Here is a 23,356-nt window from a genome sequence, read left to right as displayed (position 1 = left end):
ATATTTTCAACCCCTTTCTCTCCACTGATTCAATCTCAGCCTAAAAACATTTCCCCCAGTTAAAAAACAATCTTTCTCCAATAATGCTAATTATTGTTCTCTTTCACTTTTCATTCCAAAGAATGGTCTTCATTCCTTGTCTCTACTTCTTTACTTCCCTACTCATGCTTCAATCAGCTATCCCCAGGGTTCTGCCCTCATTTCCCCCAGTGAAGCTGCGGAGCAAAAATCCTTTAGATCCTTTAGATACCAAATGCAAGAGACATTTTCAGTTCTCATCTGAAAATGTCTCTCTTTGGTATCTGACACTGTATTATATGCTCTTCTTTTTTAAAAATATGTTTTCTTGTTTTAAAGAATATATTTGTAATAGTTTTTAAAGATTTATTTATTTGAGAATGAGAGTGCACGCACACAGAGGGAGAGGGAGAAGCAGACTCCCTGCTGAGCAGGGAGCCTGATGCAGGGCTCATCTAAGGACCCTGGGATCATGACCTGAGCCAAAGGCAGACGCTTAACCGACTGAGCCACCCAGGTGCCCTATATTCCTAATAGTTTGAATGCTCACTTGATCACCCAAGTCTTAAACACTGGTGCTTCTCAGGACTCTTTCACCCTCTTCTCTTTCTTTTCTCTTAAACCCATTCTGCTTTTGTCATTTCATCCACTTATATAACCTTAACCATCAACTCAACGGGGACAACGCAGAAAACTGCTTCTAACCAAGATCTCCTTCCTTAAACTAGATGTATCCAAATACCTTCCATGTTTCTACCTGGCTGTACCCAAATCCTTTAAGGCACATGTCTAAAACTGAACACTGGTAGCACTGAAGATGGTTTGGAGTAGGGAGAGACTTGATGCAGTTATTTTAATAACATAAAAAGAGACAAAAGACAAAAAAAAATAGTGACACCAGAGAAACTGGATCATTCATATATTATTGGTAGGGGTTTAAAATGATACCACCTCTCTGGAAAACAGTGGTTAAGCAAACTGGCACATCTATACTTACTACTGAGCAATAAAAAGGAATGATACATTCAACAACCAGGATGAATCTTCAGAGAATTAAGCTAAGTGAAAAAAGCCGATCCCAAAAGCTCACATTCTATCTGATTCCATTTATATAACTTTTACTAATATAACATTCTTAAATGGGGTGCCTGGGTGGCTCTGTCAGTTAAGTGTCCGACTCTTGATTTCAGCTCAGGTCTTGACCTCAGAGTCTTGATCTCAGAGTTGTGAGTTGGAGCCCCACTTTGGGCTCATATGCTGGGCATGGAGCCTACTTTAAAAAAATAAATAACATTCTTAAAATAACAAATCACAGAAAGAACAGATCAATGGTTGTGAGGGCTTAAACGGGGATGGGGACAAGAAGGAAAGGGGCATTACTATAACAGGGCAATATGAGGGATCCTTCTGGTGATGGATATGTTCTCTATCTTGACGGTACCAATCTCAAACATCCTGGTTGTAATACTGTATCTTGTTTTACAAAATGTTGCCACTTAATTTCTAAGGAAATTAAAGGGTACACAGGATCCATGTGTATTTTCTTATAACTACATGAGAATCTACAATTATCTAGGATAAATATTTTAACAAAATGCCTAAAGAGAGTTGATGTTCCTAATAAAACTTTGTGGGCTTTGGAAAGACTCAATGAAGATAAATTACTAAAAAAAAAATGCTGTCAAGTTAGCAGTGTCTAAGGCAACAGGAAAAAAAAAACATAAGCATCTATGATTCTGCTCTCAGATTTCTTTCCAAGTATTTTAAAATAGCTTTCCCTAAACTATAACTTAGGTTTAACTTATACTTGTGTTTGAGTCCCCTTTTTTAATTACATGAGAGGAGGTCTATTTCTTGATACACTAACATTATTTACGGTAGAATGTGAGCCAGCTATATTGTCTTATTGTACTGTCATGGTCTGCATATGCCTCACCTCTTTATACCTCTGTCTCCTCATCTGCTTCCAAGAGCTGTTGTAAGGACTAAGTAAGATAAGCACATTGCCCAGGGTACATGCTCAGTATTAACTATCTTTGTATTCTATTTAAAAGAGAGGACAGACCTTGTTCAACCTTTATTGAATGAGACATAGTGAGACCTAGTCTCATACTATGCCTGGTACATAAAAAGCAATCAAGAAATACTGGTTGAATGAATAAATGAATGCATGTGAGAGAGATAAGGGGTCTGAAACAGGACATCCATGATAGCAATTAAGAAGGTAAGAGATACGAGACATTTCACAGGTTGAATCAACAGGAATTTGTGACTTATACAATATATAAAGTAACAAAGGGAAGTCAAGAATGATTCTGAAATTTCAAGCTTTGATGACATATGGAACTCATTAACCGGGGCAACCTGAAGGAATATTAAAGTTTGGAGCGAAGATCAGTTTGCCTTTCAACATGTTGAACTAGAAGTGCTTAAGGATTAGACATCTAGAGGTTTCCAGTGACAATTGGAAATTCCCAGCTGGCACTCCCAAAACAGCTAAGGCAGGGGTTAGAGGAAGGAACACAGGGATGCTGTTAGAGAACTATGAGTCATCTGGGTATATAGGTTAGCTAGCGCACAGACACGGACATTACACAAGAAATAAAGCATAGAGGGAGAATAACTGGCATGATTACAACTCCAGTTACAGGAAGTAGTTTTCACTCCAAGCATTGTCACTGTGGCCTTTGAGATTTAACATTTTAGTCCTCTAAATGGAGTATCACACAGCTGTCCTCCCCATCTGTTGGCGGCAGCTCATCTGCTGGTCTGTGTTACTAGGCTTGAATCTGGTCCACACGGTAGAAAGAGAAAATGGGAGTTAAAACCCAATGCACAAAAAAAATCCTATTTGTTAAGTTTAATACATTTTTTTAAACCATGATAAATAATCTGCAAGTGAATACTTCTACCCCGAAAGTGTCTATATTGCCAGGGCTCTACAACATAGCATCTGAAATATATGCGAGAGTATACACAAACATCTTGTAAATTTAAGATCTTTAGTATTTTGTTAATGTAACAGCAGTCAACGATAGTCTCTAAAATGACACGTGTAACCAGAAGCCCTGAGAGCACTTTTCTAAAAGAATGTGACAGACCTCTCAGTTTTAAAAAATTAAAAATCAGTGATCAATAAGCTAAAGTAATAGGGGATTAGGAAGTTTCTGACCAGAAGTCAGTCTCTTCTCCGAGGGACTAAAATGGTAGTGGTGGTGGGAAGGGTTAGAACCTAAAGATAGTAATATTAACTAGGACTAAAATACTTCGTTTCAAATCAGGGTTTCTTTCCTCAAAATGTTTATTTCCTCAGGCTTTTCACATTTCACACTGGAAAAGAAGTCATCCATCTCAACTTCGGGATCTACTGGAACTACACCTTCTGACGACAGCTCAACAGAGTCCAGTTGGCCCAGTTCACAAAGTGTTTAGTTAACCATAGCAAAACTGAGTAGTGAACCAAAAACATCTGTGTGCAAAACAATGGGAAATATGGTAAAAGCAACAGCACCTGAGAACTAAAGAAGAGGAAAAAACTACTGTAGAAAATGATAGGCTGTATTTGGGCTTGAGAGAGCGGAGTCTGGCCCAGGCACTTCTGCTAGTAGCCTGAGAAAGTCAATCTCCAAAAGTCTCCATCTTCTTATGTCCTTAAACAGTATCTAGGATCTGAGGATCTAGTAAGATCACATAGATATGGGTACTCTGTAAATAATGAGGTAAAATGCAAATATTAGTGAAAGGTGGAAGGCAGTTAGGTTTTTTTTTTTTTTAAGATTTTATTTATTTGACAGAGAGCAAGAGCGAGAGCACAGGCAGGAGGAACGGCGAAGAGAGAGGGAGTTGCAGACTCCCTGCTGAGCAAGGAGCCTGATGCGGGGCTCGATCCCAGGACCCTGGGGATCATGACCTGAGCCAGAAGCAGACACTTAACCAACTGAGCCACCCAGGTGCCCTGGCAGTTAGGTTTTTATGGTAAACTCTTCCATGTGTTATCCCAGGCGTAATGATAATGAAAACAAATCCTCAAGCTCCAACCAGACAAGGTGGTATAAGAACCATAAAACCTACCGTTATCTTTTACTTGAAAATTTTTCACAAAAAAGTGGTATGTACATTTCAAGTTCTACAGTAAGATTCAGAATAAAAAGTAAAAGTCTTCCTCCCTCAATCTACAACCCCCTTTCCTTAGAGCCAACATTATCAAATTTCTTGTACAAATTACCAGAAAAAAATGATCCAAGTAATCATACACATATAGATTTGGAAATGTTTAAACATTGTTGCACACTGTGCTCTGTTATCTTCCATTCTGACTTAACCAGTTCCCTATTGGTAGGCATCTAGGTTGTTTCTCCAGATTTTCCTATTACAATTAATACTATACAGAGTATCTATATGCACGTATCATGGCATAATTCTGAAACTATTTGTATATTCCAGCAGTGGAATTTCTGGGTCAAAAAACATGCTTTCTTATTTTGATATTTACTCTCCAAAAATATACCAATTTTATTCCCATCTACAGTATGAGTGCTCATTTCTCCACATGCTTGCCAAAATACGCACCTAAAAACTTTATATATGCTTATTGATCATTTTTTATGTTTGTATTAACTGCCCCTTCATACATGTTGCCTTTTGGCCATCTTTTTCTCTATTTCCTCCCATTGCAGAGGGTCATTTGTCTTTTGACATCATTTCCACCAAACAGAAGTTTTAGGGGAATAAATTCTATGTGTAAAATTTGTCCATCCTTTATGGCTTCTGGGTTGTGTCCCACTTAGAAACTCCCACATTGATGTCCCCACCCTCCCCTCCAAATCACACTACCATAAACCCCAAAGTCAACTAGTCCCACCTCTGCATTCAATGTTTCCAATTGTATTTTTGGTGCCCCATTCTTTTTTTTTTTTTTTTTAAGATTTTATTTATTTATTTGAGAGAGAGAGAATGAGAGAGAGAGAGCACGAGAGAGAAGAGGGTCAGAGGGAGAAGCAGACTCCCTGCAGAGCAGGGAGCCCGATGCGGGACTCGATCCCGGGACTCCGGGATCACGACCTGAGCCGAAGGCAGACGTTGGTGCCCCATTCTTAAATATGAACAATCAACTGATTATCACAATATTCTGAGCAAATATAACAATACAGATAAGAAATTAGAACAAACAGAAAAAGTGTGGGGAATAGACTGCAGATGGAAGAAAACTTAAACTTTAGCCTCAGAAAATAATGCAATCTCAAAACGAGCAGCACACACACATGTAGAGAGCATTCAGACAAGTGTCCTCATAAATTTTAAACGTAGGAGAAATTTAAAACTCTGTCAAAAGGTAGGAAGATAAAATGAAGGAAATTTCCCAGAAAGAAACTTTGAGACAAAAGATTAAAGAACTGGTCCAAGGAAGTCTAGCTCCTGAGTATTAAGAGTTCCAGATATAGAACAGAGGGGAAACAAAGTGTGATAGAGTCAAAGAAATAATTCAAGAGATTGTCCTTCAGCATTATTTAAAATAGCCAAGATACAGAAGCAAACCAAGGACCCACTGACAGATGAGTGGACAAAGATGTGGTGTGTATATATATACAGAGGACTATTATTCAGCCATAAAAAAGGAATTCGATCTTGCAATTTGCAAACAGCATGGATGAACCTAGGCAGCATTATGCTAAGGGGAATACATCAGAGAAAGACAAATGCCATGATGGCACTTACACGTGGAACAAAAAACAGAAATATGCCCATCTATACAGAGAACTGGTGGTGGCCTGAGGGCAAGGGGTGGTAGGATCAAAGAGAGTGGGCTTCCAGTTGTGGAGTAAGTCGTGAGAATGAAAGTCCAGCATAGGGAATATAATCAATGGTGTTTTAACAGCACCGTATGGTGACAGATGGCAGCTACACTTGTGGTGAGCACAGCAAAACCTGAGAGAGTGATTTGCTCTCAGCAAATGAAATGGATGAAATTGATATACCTGTGTGTCTGAACATCTGAACATCATTTATCTTTGTAGCCCCAGAGCCAGGTATAAATTAGATAACCCACATATTTTCAAGACTAAGTTAATAATTTATTTCAAGGAATGAAGCCCTTGACATAAAATGAATAAAGAAATGATGCTTGGAAAATTTAGGATTAGTGAGCCTACAGCCTCCTGGTATTGATAATGGATAACTGTATTTTTACACTCTGGCATTCAGCATCTTGCACCGATAACAAGCGCGATCTATCAATTGTCAAGTTACCCAAAAGCTGAAGTCTTTAACTAAAGGGGTGATTAAGAATACCCCTCAGATAAATTAGCAAGTAGAGGACCTAGTCAGACAAATCTAAGTTTTTCATCAAAATAAAGTGTGTGGCAGGTAAGCAGAGTGGAATTCATATGGAAAAACTTTGTCTATATGCCAACAATTATTCCACCTTATAAAACACATAAACTATCATCCTAGTTATCACGAGAATCACAATAGAGCATCAGCCATTAAAGGTAAAGAATTAAAAATTTGCCAACAGGAAAGATCATAGTATAAAAACATAGCATGTGATGTCAAAGCAGCGTGAAAATATAGCTATTACGGAGTTGACAAAGTTAAAACAATGAGGTGGTTGACAAATCATTGGTACAGGAGGAGTGGGCGACTCTCAAAAAAAAAAAAAAACCCATGTCCTGCTTTAAATATCTGCATTTATTCACTAAATGATAGAGGCAATAACAGAAGCTCACATGGTTGGGGGAGAGACTAAAAAATTTAAAGTGAAAGAAAACTTCAGGGTGAATTTAGTGTATTTTATTAAAGGTTTTTTTTTTTTTTTAAAGATTTTATTTGACAGAGACAGACAGCGAGAGAGGGAACACAAGCAGGGGGAGTGGGAGAGGGAGAAGCAGGCTTCCCGCGGAGCAGGGAGCCCTATGCAGGGCTCGATCCCAGGACCCTGGGATCATGACCTGAGCCGAAGGCAGATGCTTAACGACAGCCACCCAGGCACCTCAAGATAGTTTTTAAAAGGAAGCATTTTGATTGCAGTATTCTGGAATATAGGGAAGGGTTAGAGAAGGGTATTATTAACCCTGTAACCAACTTGCTAAGGCAGAAAGTTCTTGTTTTGATCTTGTTTTGAAACTTATTAACACCTCTTATCCTGAAGTGTTAAATAATTTCAGGGAGTTGGTGTAAGAGCATTAAATTATTATAATTAATATATTCTGAGCTGGGCATGGGCTCATCAGTTAAACTCTTAAGCCACATTTAATTCTCCATGGTGTTAAATGTTAGTATAGAGGATATAATGAGATTAACTGAATTTTTTCAAATCATGGTGGATATTTTTTGGGTTAGGAATATTAGTATCCTAGGTAACTGAGTTATAGAAGTACTTATTCATGAGAAACATACATAAGCTTGAATTGTGAAGAAAGAATATGTGTCTAGAATGAATATTAGACTCTGGCAGTGCGTGCTACACTAATACTACATAAGACAGCATATATACATGCACACAGTTCTGTAGTTTTTGGAATGAAAAAAAATTACAGCACCTAACATTTATTAAATGCTTAGGTGCGCCAGACATGTGTTAAGTCTTTTAGATATATTCTTATTTGAACTTCACATTGCCCTATGAGGTTGCAGAAATTACAAAAAAAAAAGAAAAAAGAAAAAATAGAGATCATAAAGGTAAAATAACGTTGCCCAAGATCAATAACCAAGGGGTGAAATCAGGACTCAAAACACAGCATTGTCTGACAGGAGATCTATCCTTTCTGACGACTAAACATTCTGCCTCCTCAAACTGAGAATCCACTAGAAAGTGAAGTCTTAACTGATGGCAGACCAGTATTATTACCCATGTATCTCCCATTGTATCTTGTTATTATTATACATGTAGTAGGTACTTAAAGATAGTGAACAGGTGATAACATGTCCAGCTTCAAGGAGAAATATGTTATTTAATAGCCAACGGAAGACAGGAAATCTTTTGATGAATGACATGTATAGTATCAGAATAAAAAGATCTGTTACATGTTACAGTCTTATTTTAAAATAGCATGAACCCATGAATAAATATCCAAGTTTATCAGTGATGAATAGTAAAGATGAAGTATTTTATCTCTCAACTAAATGTTTAATCAAGTAAGACCACTGAAGGTGCATGTAACTTTTTTATTGAGGCACAACAAGGCATTATAACTTGCCTGAACTTGAGGCAGTCAGTTTAGTAAGCTGAACGTTAATACAGTTAAGGATTAAGTGCAAACAATATACATTCACAGCTTGACTAGCGAGGCTACATCACAATTTATAAAGTGCCAGATTAGTGCTAATTGTCATTCAGCTTGAATTTTTCACCTTGGGGAGGAAAACAAAAAAGTAAGGACCTCCTCCTTCCTCTAGGAATGAAACCATTTTCCTAAACCAGTCAGTCACAAGGGCAAAGACTATGTCTCCTTTAACCGCACTAATTAAAACACCATCCTTCTACTATCAATTCTGCACTGACTTTCAATCTTGATAAAGAAGGTAGCCTGAAAATGTAGAGTATTTCCAACTACTTCCATAAATCGCTCCCCTGTGCAAACGTAACCAGATCTGGTCTCCCTGGAAGAGCTGAAGAATTGCATGATTGCTAGCAGTTTCGTGGTCTGGAGCACCGTCATTGGCATAGGCAGATACCAAGACCTCTTCGTTCTTCATGAGGTTGACATACAGTGGCACATTCACTGCCAGCTTTAGCATGTGAAAAATGAAAACGTAAGTGCCATTCACCGGGCAATTAAATCTACCAAGCTGAAGATCAAAGGTTTCTCCCAGGTTGTTCAGAAGAAGATCAAACACAATGGGTTGGTCTAAAGTTCCAGGGGCGAGATTAGAGGTTCTGGCTGCTGAGAAGGCAACTCGCATCTGCTGAGGCAGGGGGTAGACGTGTACTGGCAGTATGGTGGCCGCTGGACTGGTCACAGGCACATCCACAGGGGTCATGCTACGCGAGTCTCCTTGTCCAGAGTCACCACTGTTAAAGGTTTCGTTGTCTCTTTCTGGGCTGCTCACCTGAGAAGAATCACTCCACCCTGCTGTTTTATTAGCAACAGTGAGTTTCTCATAATGAAGCAGTTAGCTTTGAACACAATATTTAACATTAGTCGGCTACTGAAACACAGATAAAGATACATAAAAGCAACAAAGTATAGCTACAGTATACTTTTCTAGATTTTTCTAGCAATAGGCTTGAGTACTATTCTAAAGCCAAAAAGGACCTAACATGATCTTATCTACTAGCCTCATATTTTAGTCTTTTTTTTTTTTTTTAAAGAACATTGAGGCTCCTGAAAATGCTGGCTAGGTAGCCAAGTCTAAAACCCAGGTTCGAACATTCTTTTACTTCTTTATCTTTCTTCTGTAATTCTCACTCAGTTCTTCATTCCTCAATGACAAATCCACTCAAAGTACCTAATGTATGAGGACTCAAGAAAATGAGGACTCAAGAAAACGAAGATTAAATAAAAGAACCAATTTTTAGAACTGCTAGACAAAGATATTTTGTAATGGTACTAAGACCCACGATGAAGGTTCTACATTTCCAAGTTAATGATCATGAAATTTTAATGCTTTAAGTACCGTACAAAACACAGCTCAGATACAAAGCCAAGACAGCATGAATAGCAACTGTTTTCTTAAAAGGAAAAGATTGTTTTCTTGGGATAAAGTTAATCTTCACTAATTCTTGATTTTCAGTTACACTGAATCTTCTAATAGTACCGTCACATTTTTTTAAAAAGTATCATAATACCCTGCTGTTGAAATTTCAAGTCATGGTATCTTTTACAATTGTTATTTATTTGACAGAGAGAGCACAAGCAGGGGAGCAGCAGAGGGAGAGGGAGAAGCAGACTCCCCGCTGAGCAGGGAGCCCCATGCAGGGCTCAATCCCAGGACCCTGGGATCATGACCTGAGCCGAAGGCAGACGCTTAACCGACTGAGCCATTCAGGTGCCCACGTCATGGTGTCTTAAATTGTTATTTATTCCTATCTTTCAATGTAGTGACATTAGAGTATCTAGAAGTTCCCATTATTACAAGAACCATCATCCTGAATCATCACATGAAACTAACTGAAGCATGCATAGTGAGTACGTATCAAAGGTGGAAATGTACTGCAGTGTCAGGCAAACTGAAAGAAGCACATACAGACTTTAATTAAACGGACAACTGACTGCCACAGCCGCTCCAGTAGTCTAGTAATCTCCCTCGGGCCTTCAGTACTACACTTACACAAAATGAAAACTTTAAAAGATAAATGGTGAAAACAATACACTCTGGGGAGAACTTCACAGAAGATAAAGAAAGATCTAGAGGTTATGTTTTGGGTGACCCAGTTAATTATCCTTACCTCTTGAATTTGTCCGAGGACCACCAGATGTCCCTCCTCGCTTGTAACACTGCTGGAAATTATCCTGAAACGAACACGTAGTATTTAACCTTGGCACCAAAACTGCAAGACTGATAACTAGTTATTTCCCAGTGTTACTGGCTGGTAAAACTGTAACATTCAAGTCCTCATAGCCTTTTATCTGGCTTTCCCCAGCAACCACAGAGGCTCATATGTTTCCAAACACCAAAAAAAAACAAAAGCAAGGGCCACAATAGCAACACTTGTTTCATCTGTTAATTAACCTGACCATCTAGGTATGCTAATATTTGCAAAAATGATAAGGCATCTAGGAAACACTATGTAAAAGATACAATACAATACTAGGTAATAAGGGAAATTCAGAAATATGGCATCGTCTTCTACCCCTTAGGTCAAGATAAAAGGAAGTAAGGCAAGAACACAGACTATTTCAATCTTGCCCTATTTATAAATCAAACTGAAGACAATTATGAACATTAGGGTTTTGTTCTGTTTTGATACAGGAGTCGATAAGAATTACATTGTATGAATGTACTATTGCCTGAAAACATAACAGTATCTTTAAGAAAAAATGTTCAAGAGGCAACATTTCAAACAGACTCCCAAATATGGTGAAAGTCCACCTCCAAACAATTCATGAAAAGAATATTTAATGGTGTAATTAGATTAATACGTGCAATAAAAAAAAATTTTAAACAGGACAAGGTACACAACAATTAACTCTCCTACCCCAAACTCCTAATCTTCTTCCCAGTAGCAACCACTATTTCTATCTTATGTTTCCTCAGGAAGAAATTTATGTATTTATTTTTAACATAAAGCTCTACACCTAACATGGGCCTTGAACTCACGACTCTGAGATCAAAAGTCATGCATGCTCTACTGACTGAGCCAGCCAGGTGCCCCAGGAATTCTTTAACACTGGTGTTAAGAACAGCTCCAGTGGACACCTGAATCGCTCAGTCGGTTAAGCGTCTGCCTTCGGCTCAGGTCATGATCCCAGGGTCCTGGGATCAAGCCCCGCATCGGGCTTCCTACTCAGCGGGGAGCCTGCTTCTCCCTCTGCCTGCCGCTCCCCCTGCTTGTGGGCATGCGTGCTCTCTCTCTCTAAAAATAAATAAAATCTTTAAATAAAGAAACAATTCTTTAGTCTCATTTGAAATTAAAAAAAAAAAGAACAGCTCCATTACTGACGTCTGTATTAATCAACGCATTCCCTTCACATACATGTTATTAAGAGCTAATATTTGCATGCTTGATATACATCTGGCATTGTGGTGCTAAGCATTTATATGTATTTATTCACTTAATCCTCAGGATAGCTCATAGATTAATCCTCACAACACTTCAGAGTGAGATGAGTAACTCGCAGATGAGTCATCATCTAACAGATAAGGAACCAGAGTTCAGAAAGTTTACCCAACATACCCAAGGTCACTCAACAAAGGAAGTAATGAAATCAGGGATCAAATCCAAGTCATTTAGGTGATTTGGTGTGTTCTCTGAAGTGTATTCTAAACCCCTTTTCAATACTGCCTCTGTATAGACATCTACCTTACTTCATGTAACTACAAGCTCTTCAAATACAGGTACTTTATATATTACAAGAGAACTCAGTTTGGTACCAAATACATACTTAAAGGCTCGTAAAACTTCAAAAGTGAAAATTCTGATGTATACAGTCATAGCCATATATGACCAATGACAGGGAGGTCCCAAGATCTCCCTTTGTTATCAGTCTTTTATCACAGTTGTAAAGAAAATCTGCGGAGTTATTCAAATAAAAAAAATTTAAACTTCCGAAAAAGGCCTTTCCTACCCCTGATATCTAGAAAAGTTGAATTGAAAGCAACACAATAAAGTGAAGCTCACAGGGTCTGGAGTTAGGAACATGCATGCTCATCTGCGTTCTACCACCTGCTTGCTGAGTGACCTTAGACAAGTTACTTAACTGGTTTCTGAACCCCAGTCTCTCTTATAAGGTGGAGGAGTAAATGAGTTAATACAAACAACATGATAAAGTCCTTAAGACCTTCCAAGTTCTGTGTAACAGGCAACCCCTCTATGGGTTACTGAAAAGGCTTCCAACTCAACTACTCCCCACAGTCCTGACAAGTAGTTCTCAAAGAGCGCCTTATACGAAATCAACTGTGACTCTGCTGTAGTTTAATCACCAGCTAACATCAACAACTGTAACACTATTCAACTACGACAACTATTCTTACCCTTTGGGAATAAGGTGTTCCAGGATATTCTCTAGCTTGGAACTGTAGCTGGCTATAATTTCCATTGGTAATTGAAGGTGGTCCTCTATAAGTATCAAAACCTAATAAATAAACAACTTAAATAAAATTATGGGCAAAATTATACTAAACTTTAAAATAGTCTAATTCTGTACCACTTTAAAAGTTAAACTGATCCTATAATACCATCATTAGATTTATTTCTTCTTTAAGCAAACTACTGACATTGCTTCCACAATACACCACATATTTATAAAATATCACTGACTTCAAATAAGCCAACTGTAGAAGTTTACTATTGCTGGAATGCAGGTGGGGTTCAGAAAGTGGGGTATCTAAGGCCTGTCTAGAGCAATTCTGCTAATACCAAGCAGTGACAGAACACTTGGAACCACCTCTTAAGACTTAAGAGAATATCACTATCAGTAGTCTCAAAGTTTATGTTTTTATCTATGGTATCCTCTGTTAGACAACTAGAAAGTGGGCATTACCTAATTAATGACATTTTGAACAGTCAAGTCAATTAACAAAGGAAAGTAAGTATTTAAATATGAAAACCAAAATTCATCCCTGGAAAAACAAGATGCTCAATCTTTCCCTTCAGCAAGTCACAGCATCAATATGCTTTTCACACAAAAAGTTCCTCTGTTATACAGACAACAGGTATATTAAAAATACTGCATTTTGCAAAGATAGGGAATTCTCTACCACAATATGGAGGGCAACTAAAAAAGGAACAAGGTAAAGTAAAAATAGTTTAAGTAAATATAAACAAAATAATTCAGTATAATTGAATTTTGTTCAGAGCATACCTTTATAACCACCAGGGGACCGATACGAATTGGTTAGTAATCTCCCACCACGAGTACATCCTCTAACAGATCCCCGGGTATTGACAAATGGTTGAGAGGGTCTGGGAAATACATTCGTCTGTGCTGGGTAAAAGGCAAGGCTACCATTGCTTACTTGAATAGTTCCATCAGGATAACTTGCTGCTTAAGGAAACAGTTTTAGAGTCCAAGAGTTAAATGGTAACAAAGATTTAATATGCTTTATACTTAAAAGTAATTGTATATCAAAACCTTTCATACAATTTCCTCCTTTAAAAAAAACAGGTACTATATATGTATGTTTATAGAGATCCTGGTATCTATACATATATATATTTAGGTAACAGAGTATTATTCTGCCTTAAAAAGGAAGGAAATTCTGACACATGCTACAACATGGATAAACCTGAAGACACTATGATGAATGAAGCAGGCCAGTCACAAAAGGAAAAATACTGAATGACTGCACTTACTCTAGGTTAAGTACCTAAAGAGGTCAAATTCAGAGTATAATGGAGATGCCGGTGGCTGTCGGGAGAGGGAATGGAGAGTTTGTGTTAAGTGGGTAGCACTTCAGTTGGGGAAGATGAAAAAGTTCTGGAGATGAATGCTGGTGATAGCTGCACAACAATCTGGCTGTACACTTAAAAATGGTTAAAATGGTAAATTTTATTTTATGTATATTCTAAAGGAAAAAAAGGCTAAATATTCCAGATCAAGGAGTAAAGACAATGATTTTTAGTTAATACTGTACTTGAGAAAGCATGTGACAAATATCCCCTATAGATCATCTGCCCTACGTTTTCACGTAGTACAGATGAGAACAGAATAGGGGCATGGGTGACAGGTCCAAGGATTTACTTTTAGTACCTCCTGTGATTAACCAAGTACCGGGAATGCCCAATTCATTTGCTCAGGCTTAAGTTTTAGAAAACTCAAAAGGGGTCTGAAATACCACCACTAAAAATCTACATGTGTTTTAAATTAGGATAGAATTACAAAGTTGCCTATTCTGTCATGTATTAGAATAGCATGAAAGAGCACAACAGTTCATCTCCAAGCAAACATTGGAATAAGCACACTAAGTTATATCTTCACCTTATCAATGCTTTAAGAGGGAAGAGAGAAAAGACCAAATAGCTGTCTTTCTGTGCTAAAAGATTTTAAAAGCAGCTCTACAGTGCCCTATCTACCTATCACTGTCCATGGTAATCAAAGCAATCAGGTTTAAAACTACACGACTGCTTCTAGGTTAAATCAACCACCTAAGTGCTAGCTCTACAAAAGTTAAGAAGAAAAGGCACGTAAGTGCTTCTCGACACGTGAAAAAATAATGCTTGACTAGTCAAGAAAGAACCCCTCAACTATCACGACTGAGCTGCTTTCCATTCAATCAGCTGTCATCTAAGTCTTCCAAGTGTCATATGCAGAGACCTTACCCGCCTCTTGAGAAAGGACAGCCTGTTCCACATGGACAGCCGGCGGTTGGCACTGGGGTGGTGTTTGTGTACTTGCCGTAGTAAAACTCTGATTGTAGCTAGATGAGTAAGGGGATTCTTTTATTTCTTGTTCTTTCCGCGGAGGCAGAGGGGCATTAACATTGAATACCTTAAAAGACAAGGGTACACCTAGTCATTTGTGAAGTTTCATAGAAAATTATTAAGAGTGACATCTAACAAAACTCTGCAACTTTCAAGAACTTCTATTTGATAGGCAAAGGACTTGAACAGACATTTCTCCAAAGAAGAGAAATAGTCAATAAGTACATGAAAAGATGCTTACCATTAGGGAAATACAAGTCAAAACCACAATGAGATACCACATCATACCCATTAGAATGGCTGCTACCAAAAAAAAAAAAAAAAAAAAAAACAAACCCCACAAAATCTAAGCAGTGGTGTAAATGGAACCTTGTGCATCACTGGTGGAAATGTAAAATGGTGCAACCCACTGTAGAAAACAGTATGGTGTTTCCTCAAAAAGTTAAGCACAGAATTACTGTGTGATCCAGCAATTCCACTTCTAACATATACGCAAAAGGAATGAAAGCAGAGACTCAGGTTTTGTACGCTAAGATTAAAACATCTGTAGCTTGGTTCTAATCTATATAGCTTAGATACTTATTACACATAAGCACAAAATATTATTCGTAATAGGCAAAAGGTGGAAACAACCCGAGTGTCCATCAATAGCTGAACAGATAAAATGCAGTAGAGGAGTGTCTGGGTGGCTCAGTCGGTTAGGCATCCAACTGATCTCAGCTCAGGTCTTGATCTCAGGGTTTAAGTTCAAGCCTCACACTGGGCTCCACGCGCAGCATGGAGCCTACTTAAAAAAAGCAGTATATGCATACAATGGAATATTACTTAGCCATGAAAAAAAGAATGAGATTCTGATCGATGGTACAACGCGGACAACCTTGAGAACATTATGCTAAGTGAAACAAGTCAGACACAAAAGGACAAATATTGTGATTCCATTTATATGAGTACTTAGAATAGCTAAAAGTCGTAAGAGGCAAAAAGGTCACCAGGAGCTGGAGAGAGGGAGGAATAAAGACTTACTGTTTAATGAGTAGTTTCTGTTCTGGATGATGAAATACGTTTTGGAAATAGTGGAAGTGGCTGTATAACCCTGTGGATGTACTGAATGCCACTGTATTATACACTTAAAAATGGTTAAAACGGTGAATTTTATGTTATGAATATTTACCATGGAAAAGAAAACACTATTTGGTTTCTAACAGACATAAACTCGAGTACAAAAATTAATTTCCTGCTACTATGATATCCTATAACGCATACTGAGAAAGAAAGCTACATAGGACAAGAGGGTACTTTTTCAAAAATTAAAGATGAATGAAAAAATCTGCTATCTACTAAATTTCTACCATATGGCAGGCAATGACCTGTCCAGACTCTGGCCATTGTCTATAAAATAGCACTTCCATTACTCTCTAGTCCCCTTACCCTGCTCCATTTTTTCCCTTAACACATAGCACTTGATAGTATTATATATAGAAATATTTTTCTCTCTAGCCCTCTATTTTGAAATTTAAGCTTCTTGAGCACAAAGACTTGTCTCTTTTTCATTGCTAAAACCCAACCCAAGTGATTAAGAACCGTGTCTGATTTCATCACTGTTTGTTGAATGAACAAATAAAGGAACAAATGAGAACCAATTCGTACTGAATAGGATTCAAACGGGTAGAGAAGATAGACTGGCATGAGCAAAAAAGGTACTGGGCCAAGAATATACAAGGCAAGTATGTGAGACTTGCCTGGAAGGTTATCGCAGACTTCAAAAGTTATTAGGTGTCAAGCAAAGGACTTTCAGTTTCACTCTGTAATGAACCACTGTTTGCTTTTAATTAGGAATGAGAAAAAGTCAGTAAAACCAATGTGGCAATACTGTGCAGGGTGGACTGACAGGGTTAAGAGGGAAAACAAAAACGAAGTAGTTCCAAGTGGCCAAGCAGGAAGCGGTAAGATTAGTGAATTCAGGTGTCTGAATTTACCAACCAACCTATCTCCCTGCATTGTACCTGCTTTCCATGGCCACTCCACTGGCCCCACCCCTCCATCACTCAAAAGTACCTAGAGTGGGGCATTAAAACATCATCAGATACCTATTCACTAAGATTTGTTTTTTTCCTAAAGAGTTGTTTTATAGCATCCTGTTTTACAGAATAAACATATAAACCTAGTTGTAGTATTACCTTAAAAAAAGTTTTAAACTTAAACGTTTGTAGAGGAATTTGTAATTCAGAATACCAAATTGCAACAATTCTCCAAAAACCAGCAGAAGATCAAGATGAAATCAAACTAAGTTTCAGGAATGACAGAACACCCAAGTATGTGTCCTATAGTTCAAGTTTGATGCTATGGAACATCACCAGTGTGGTATTAGTAATGGTTAGTATTATTAAGCTGTTCATAGAAAATTATGTTTCTCAGGGTGCGTGGGTGGTGCAGTCGGTTAAAGTGTCCCAACTCCCGGTTTCCACTCAGGTCTGATCTCAGGGTCATAAGATCAAGCCCTGGGTCAGACTCCGTGCTCAGTCAGCTCGGGTCCCTCTTCCCTCGTCCCTCTTCCCTCCACTCGCTTCTCCCTCTCCCCTCCACTTGCTCTAACAAATCTTAAAAAAAAGGAAAGAAAGAAAATTGTTTCTCAGGCACACATTTCATTAATTAATATGGATCCTCCGCTTTGCCTGCTACTAATTTTCTGAGAGGGAAAAATGTTCTGATAAAATACCCATTCAAAATTCGCAAGGCTTTGGATTTAATAGTCTTCCACTACAAATAATATCTGCATTGGACAAAAGTAAATTATCAACCCAAATAAGAGTAATACAAAGGCAAAGTTCTTCACATAGTAAGTACCCAATAATGGATGTAAGAGAAACAATGGCTTTTTTAACAGGAATAATGAACTACAATCATTCATGTTTCATACTCACTGTCTGCATGGCTTGAAAGGGCGCTGTGTTAATGGTTACTGAACTACTACTTGCTGGAGGTGACTGGAAGCCCTGTTCAGAGCCCTTTGACATGGGAGGATTTGGAGAAGCTAGTGAAGACGGCTGCTTGCTTGGGGGCACTGCTGCCTGGGGAGGAGAAATGCAGCATCAGCCAATCACCTGCCACATAACAAGCAGTTAACTTACACTAAACCCCAGACTGGCATAAGTCAGCAAGTTCTATAGGATGACATTTGGACACAGGAATGCAAAAGAATAGCTTTTGCTTACAATTTCAAATCACAACTGCTGAGGATGCACACTAGCATTTGCTTTGCACAGCTTGCTGACTAGGTGAAAGAGTCTTACTATTAATCAGTCTAACAAATGAGGTGCTCAACTTTTTATGAGTACCTAGTTCTTTTCAAACCGTGAAATGGTATTTTCCAGCTAATAATCTAATATTTCAAATCTATACAGAAGAATTAAGAAAAATCTTAGGTTAGTTGCTTAGTCAGTGTTAATCTTTCTTGATTTTAAAGTCTTATTCCTGGATCTCTATGTCAACTGCCTAAAAAAGAAAACCAAACCTGATTTAATTTAAATAATCCTTACCTACGATAATAAGCAAGTCCTTCATATAACAGATTACAAATCCAAAGGCTTAAAAATACCAAAAAAACCAATCCCAATCAGATAATGAAGCAGAGCTATGACTCACTTGGTCACACTTTCCTCTTCTTAAAATGAGGAACCAAGTAATTTCAGTTCAGACGAAGCCTGCACCATAAAACTTAATGTGTATCTATATTTTTTTATATTCTATAATGAATACATTCTCTTGTATAATACTTAACCAAAAATATTAAAACATAAGAGTTGTTAAATTAATCCAAAAAAATCATGGTATTTTGCTGCATCTACTTCAAGGATTTGCTCAAACTTAGCAAAACCTATCACTTTGGAATTGAAAGCACAAACTTAATATAGTCGACCCTTGAAAAATACAGGGGTTAAGAGTGCTGACCCCCCCCCAAGTCAAAAATCTGCATATAACTTTTGGACTTCCCCAAAACTTAACTATTAATAGCCTATAGGGACAGAAAGGAAGCTTTACCAATAACAAATAGTCTATTAATACATATTTTGTAGGTATATGTATTATATACGGTGTTCTTATAATAAGGTAACCTAGAGAAAAATGTTAAGAAATCCTAAGGCCCAAGTGTCCATCAATTGATGAATCGGTAAAGAAAATGTGGTATGTAGGTATGTGCGCACAATGAAACGTTATTCAGCCATAAAAAAAAAGAATGAAATCTAACAACCTGGATATAGTTAGAGAGTATAATGCTAAGCGAAATAAGTCAGAGAAAGATAAATACCATGTGATTTCATTCATATGAGGAATTTAAGAAACAAAAGAAATGAGCAAGAGGGCAAAAAAAGACCAAGAAATAAACCAAGAAACAAACTCTTAAGCATAGAGAACCAACTGATGGTTACCAGAAAGGAGGTGAGTGGGGAGATGGGTTAAGTGGGTGATGGGTATTAAGCAGGGCACTTACTGTGATGAGTAACGGGTGATTTATGGAAGTGTTAAATCACTAAATTGTATACCTAAAACTAATATATTCCAGTTAGTATGTTAACCGGAATTAAAATAAAAGCCTAATTAAAAAAAGAAAATAAGGAATACATTTACAGTACTATACTGTATTTATCAAAAAAAAAAAAAATCCACGTATAAGTGGACCTGCAGTTCAAACCCATGTTGTTCAAGGGTCAATGGTACTGTCAAAATGCTCTCAAAAAAAGAATGTAACTCTTTCCAACCAAGGCAGTGCTAACACTAACACTATAAACTTACTGAGTCTGCAGTTACGGAAGTAGATTTTTCCACTAAGGATTCCTTCAATATAAACATAATGAGAAACTTGACCTAATCCTACCTAGAACTTTTCATCTTTTTTGACATCAGCAATTCACACATTTATTGTAGCTGATAAGGCAATACACTATTAAGTCTATTTATATGGCAAAGTCACAGCAAAGTTACCTGTGTAAGCTCCAGGACCACAACATCTACAGAAAGCAATACATGAGTAAAGTATAAATGTTAAAAATCATTCAACTGATTGTGGTTGCAATGCATAAATGCATAAGATAAACTGGTTCCGCTATTTAAGACAGAGAAGAAATTAATTGGTCTCTTATTACCTCAGGAGTCTCTGAGGTCATAAACTCTGTTTCAGATCCCGAAGAAGCCTGATCGGTAGTAACCAAGCAAGCATTTGAGCTACAAGTAACTGAAGAAGCAGCAGCCTAGACACAGGAAAATATAAAACATTGTAAAAGATGTATTTTCTTCACTTTTTATTTCTTGGGCCCTGGGCTCCCTAACATGCTACTCTTACCACGCACTCACTAGTGCCAAATAACTACGCCAATCACTTTATACACATTAATCCTAACAATAACCCTGTGAGGCAGATACAACTATCCCCATTTTATTGACAAAAAGGCAGAGGCAAAGAAAGGTTAGGTAATTTACCCAAGATCACATGAAAATTAAGTTTTAGAGCTGAGAGTCAAACCCAAGCAGTCAGCTAAATTGCCTTTCCAGGGCTGGTCACCAAAGCTACACATCTAATCCCGTCCTCACTTCTCAAGATTCTTGGCCCTGGAAAACTGGGGCCAAGATTTTCCATTTGGCACTCAACAGCAGTTCACCAGAAGCAGCTCAGGGTACATTTAACACTCCAGGCACACCTCTGCCAGGGATCCTAATAACTATGCTTTGACTCAACGCTCCCAATGTCTTCAAAAGGTAGGTATAAGTACAAATAGAAAGGATACATAAATCACAGTAGCATCAAAATTCTAAAAAATTAAAGCTAGTAATATTTATAAAACAAAAATTGGGAACACAGTAGGAACTAAGGTTGTGACAACTGTCGCCAATAAAAAACTAAAGTGGCTAGAGAAGAATTTTATGGCACGATATTAGAACATAAAGAGATCTACAAAAATCTAGCAATTACATGTTATCAGTGAATCTACTCCTTTTATTTAAATGCTTTTATATGGGGCACCTGGTTGGCTCAGTCATTAAGCATCTGCCTTTGGCTCAGGTCATGATCCCAGGGTCCTGGGATGGAGCCTGGTGTCAGTCCCCCTGCTCAGCAGGGCGGGAAGCCTGCTTCTCCCTCTGCCTGCCACTCCCCCTGCTTGTGCTTGCTCTCTCTTTGACAAATAAATAAATAAAATCTTTAAAAATAAATAAATAAATGCTTTGATGTGATTCTCAGAAGCCCAAGTAACGTAATGGATAAACTGGAAACTAATGAATGGCTACCAAATATCCAGAGCAGTTATGTTTCAGTGACCTTCTAGGTGGTCATCAGAATAGGCCACTTCCTGGGAAGGAAAACGGAGACAAAGTTTTAAAAAGGTCTTAATTTTTTGAAATGCTTTGGAACATTTTATATATATCTAAATAAATAGGTATAATTTAGATCTGACCAAAATATTAGAATTATTACGAGGATGTAGCGTTTCTAAAATGTCTTTCTTCAGGCCAAGTATGAGACAACTGCCCAAAACAATTGGGACTGGCTGTTGCGGGGATGTAATTCTCTTGCCAGAAAGACTTACACAGCTACGTAAGGCAACTCAGGGCACTTGATACTTAAGCTTTTGAATTTTCATTAGAAGATTCACTGAACGACTTGAGACATTCTTCACATCAGTATTATTCAGAAGTTATGGCAGTTCTTGCTTCCAAATTATTGTTAAGCAGACCAGCTGAAGGTAGTTTTAAGTTTTAGTGAGTAAACATGATATTGGAGACCAGTGGTTCCCAAAAAATGGATGTGCAGATTCACCCAGGAAGCTTAGGACTAATACAGATGACTAGATAACACCCCTAGAAATTCTGATCCGGTAGGTTTTAGGTGTTATCTAGGAACATATATCTTTATTAAAGTGATCAAGTGCTTCTGATGCAGCCATCCACAGACCTGTCCCTGAGAACTAAACTAGACCAGTGGCTTTTCAAAAAAATTTAACTTGTCAAATGCAAGTCTCATTTAGAACCTAACAGCTAAAACAAATAAAATGGAGCCCTTAAAGCAGTGAGTGCAGTGAGGGACTCAGCTCAACAAATACATTTTGAAAACTGAGCCACACCTTATCAAACTAAATATAAACCACTGTAAACAAATGGTATTTACTCAAGTTTTTGGACAGGAAGACAAGAACTGTTGAGCCATCTGGTCAAAATATTTAACCTGTCAGAGCTGTTACTGTTAAGAAAATTGCCATAAGGTTTTCAGACGGATCATGACAGGTTTTTTGTTTTTGTTTTTTTAAGGTAATGAGCAGAAAACGAGCAAACCTCGAACTTACTAGTGAAGGAAATGCAATGTGGCATCAGGCATCTCAATGATCTGGTCCCTTTATATCTCTACATGTGTTCTGTGAAAATCCGTTCCTCAGGTTAACTCTTTATGTGTGGAGGGACGTGGGAGATTAGCTAACCATGGGTTAAACAAAATTAGTATCTTTCTTTAGATCCTTTACGATGCTGCTACACCAAGTGATTTAGGGAGCTCAGTGGCAAAGTAAGATTCCCAGGCAAGGTACCTATGAATTCTTCAGACTTGCTTTTTCCTTGCTAGCGTGAGCTAGCCTTCTCTTTTCTAATAGATGTCTTCCCCGTGGTCGTTAGGTAACCTTTTGAGGACTAGTTATAGTTTACCTAAAAAACTAGATATCCCCAGAACATTTTCAGTAATTTAGTTAGGTATATTAGAAATCAGCAAGTCTGATCATTCTTACCAAAGCAAGAGTTTCTTCCTGAATAGCCAAGAAAGATTACTTTAGAGAAGTTACCTGTAATGGCTCTTGAAGAAAATCACTTTGACTTGATAGATTTTGTTCTGTAGATGCTGCAGAGAGTGAAATCAACAGTAAACTACTCAGGGTAGAGAAAAGTTTATGCCTATCAATGGAGTGGAAACTAAAATTATTACTTTACCAAAAAGCAGTAGCTGGAAGAACCAGATCTGAAGTTCATCACGAATTTTCTATTACAGCTTTAAAAAGTCAGAGAGGATCAGAGAAGAACAGAATACTAGTCCCTTCTATAAAATACATAATGATGTTTTTAAGGTTAAAGGGGCAAAAGCAGCATTGCAAGGCTTCCAAAAGCACTATTACTTTAAAAAATAACCAGTAATTTGGTTATTACCAAATACCAAATCTGGTATTTTATCTGGAAGATAAAATCTGAGCTATCATGAATAGTAATCAACTGCTTACGCTCAAGTTCCAAGTTTCAAACTAAGTCTTAGCTGGATCATAGGTCTTTTCAGGTTTTTTCTTTGATCAT

At 37.7% G+C, this 23,356-nt stretch overlaps 1 protein-coding gene across 22 annotated transcripts in view; it reads right to left on the bottom strand.

Moving 5' to 3' along the window:
* Positions 1 to 8,167: 8,167 nt before the first annotated feature.
* CAPRIN2 (caprin family member 2) overlaps positions 8,168 to 23,356 on the bottom strand; it is a 47,114-nt gene continuing 31,925 nt past the window's right edge. For 6 of the 22 annotated variants that reach the window (XM_025879758.2, XM_025879766.2, XM_025879752.2 and 3 more), the window contains 8 exons: positions 22,858 to 22,913; positions 20,182 to 20,286; positions 17,962 to 18,108; positions 14,939 to 15,107; positions 13,482 to 13,664; positions 12,652 to 12,752; positions 10,406 to 10,469; positions 8,168 to 9,089 (listed from right to left, as the gene is read on the bottom strand). In XM_025879758.2, the coding sequence (XP_025735543.1) occupies positions 8,521 to 9,089; positions 10,406 to 10,469; positions 12,652 to 12,752; positions 13,482 to 13,664; positions 14,939 to 15,107; positions 17,962 to 18,108; positions 20,182 to 20,286; positions 22,858 to 22,913 (1,394 nt within the window). In that variant the 3' untranslated portion in view covers positions 8,168 to 8,520. Of the gene's footprint in view, positions 9,134 to 10,405; positions 10,470 to 12,651; positions 12,753 to 13,481; positions 13,665 to 14,938; positions 15,108 to 17,961; positions 18,109 to 20,181; positions 20,287 to 22,857; positions 22,914 to 23,356 lie in introns of all 22 variants that reach the window. The other 16 variants (XM_073877743.1, XM_025879757.2, XM_073877749.1 and 13 more) reach the window with 11 other exon arrangements.

This window comes from Callorhinus ursinus, unplaced genomic scaffold (assembly GCF_003265705.2).
Source record: "Callorhinus ursinus isolate GAN/ISIS: 27379988/994484 unplaced genomic scaffold, GSC_fseal_2.0 scaffold27, whole genome shotgun sequence".
In the NCBI taxonomy this organism is placed as follows: Eukaryota; Metazoa; Chordata; class Mammalia; order Carnivora; family Otariidae; genus Callorhinus; species Callorhinus ursinus.
The sequence above is the reverse complement of the archived record's forward strand: the minus strand, read 5'-3'. Positions and strand labels throughout refer to the sequence as shown.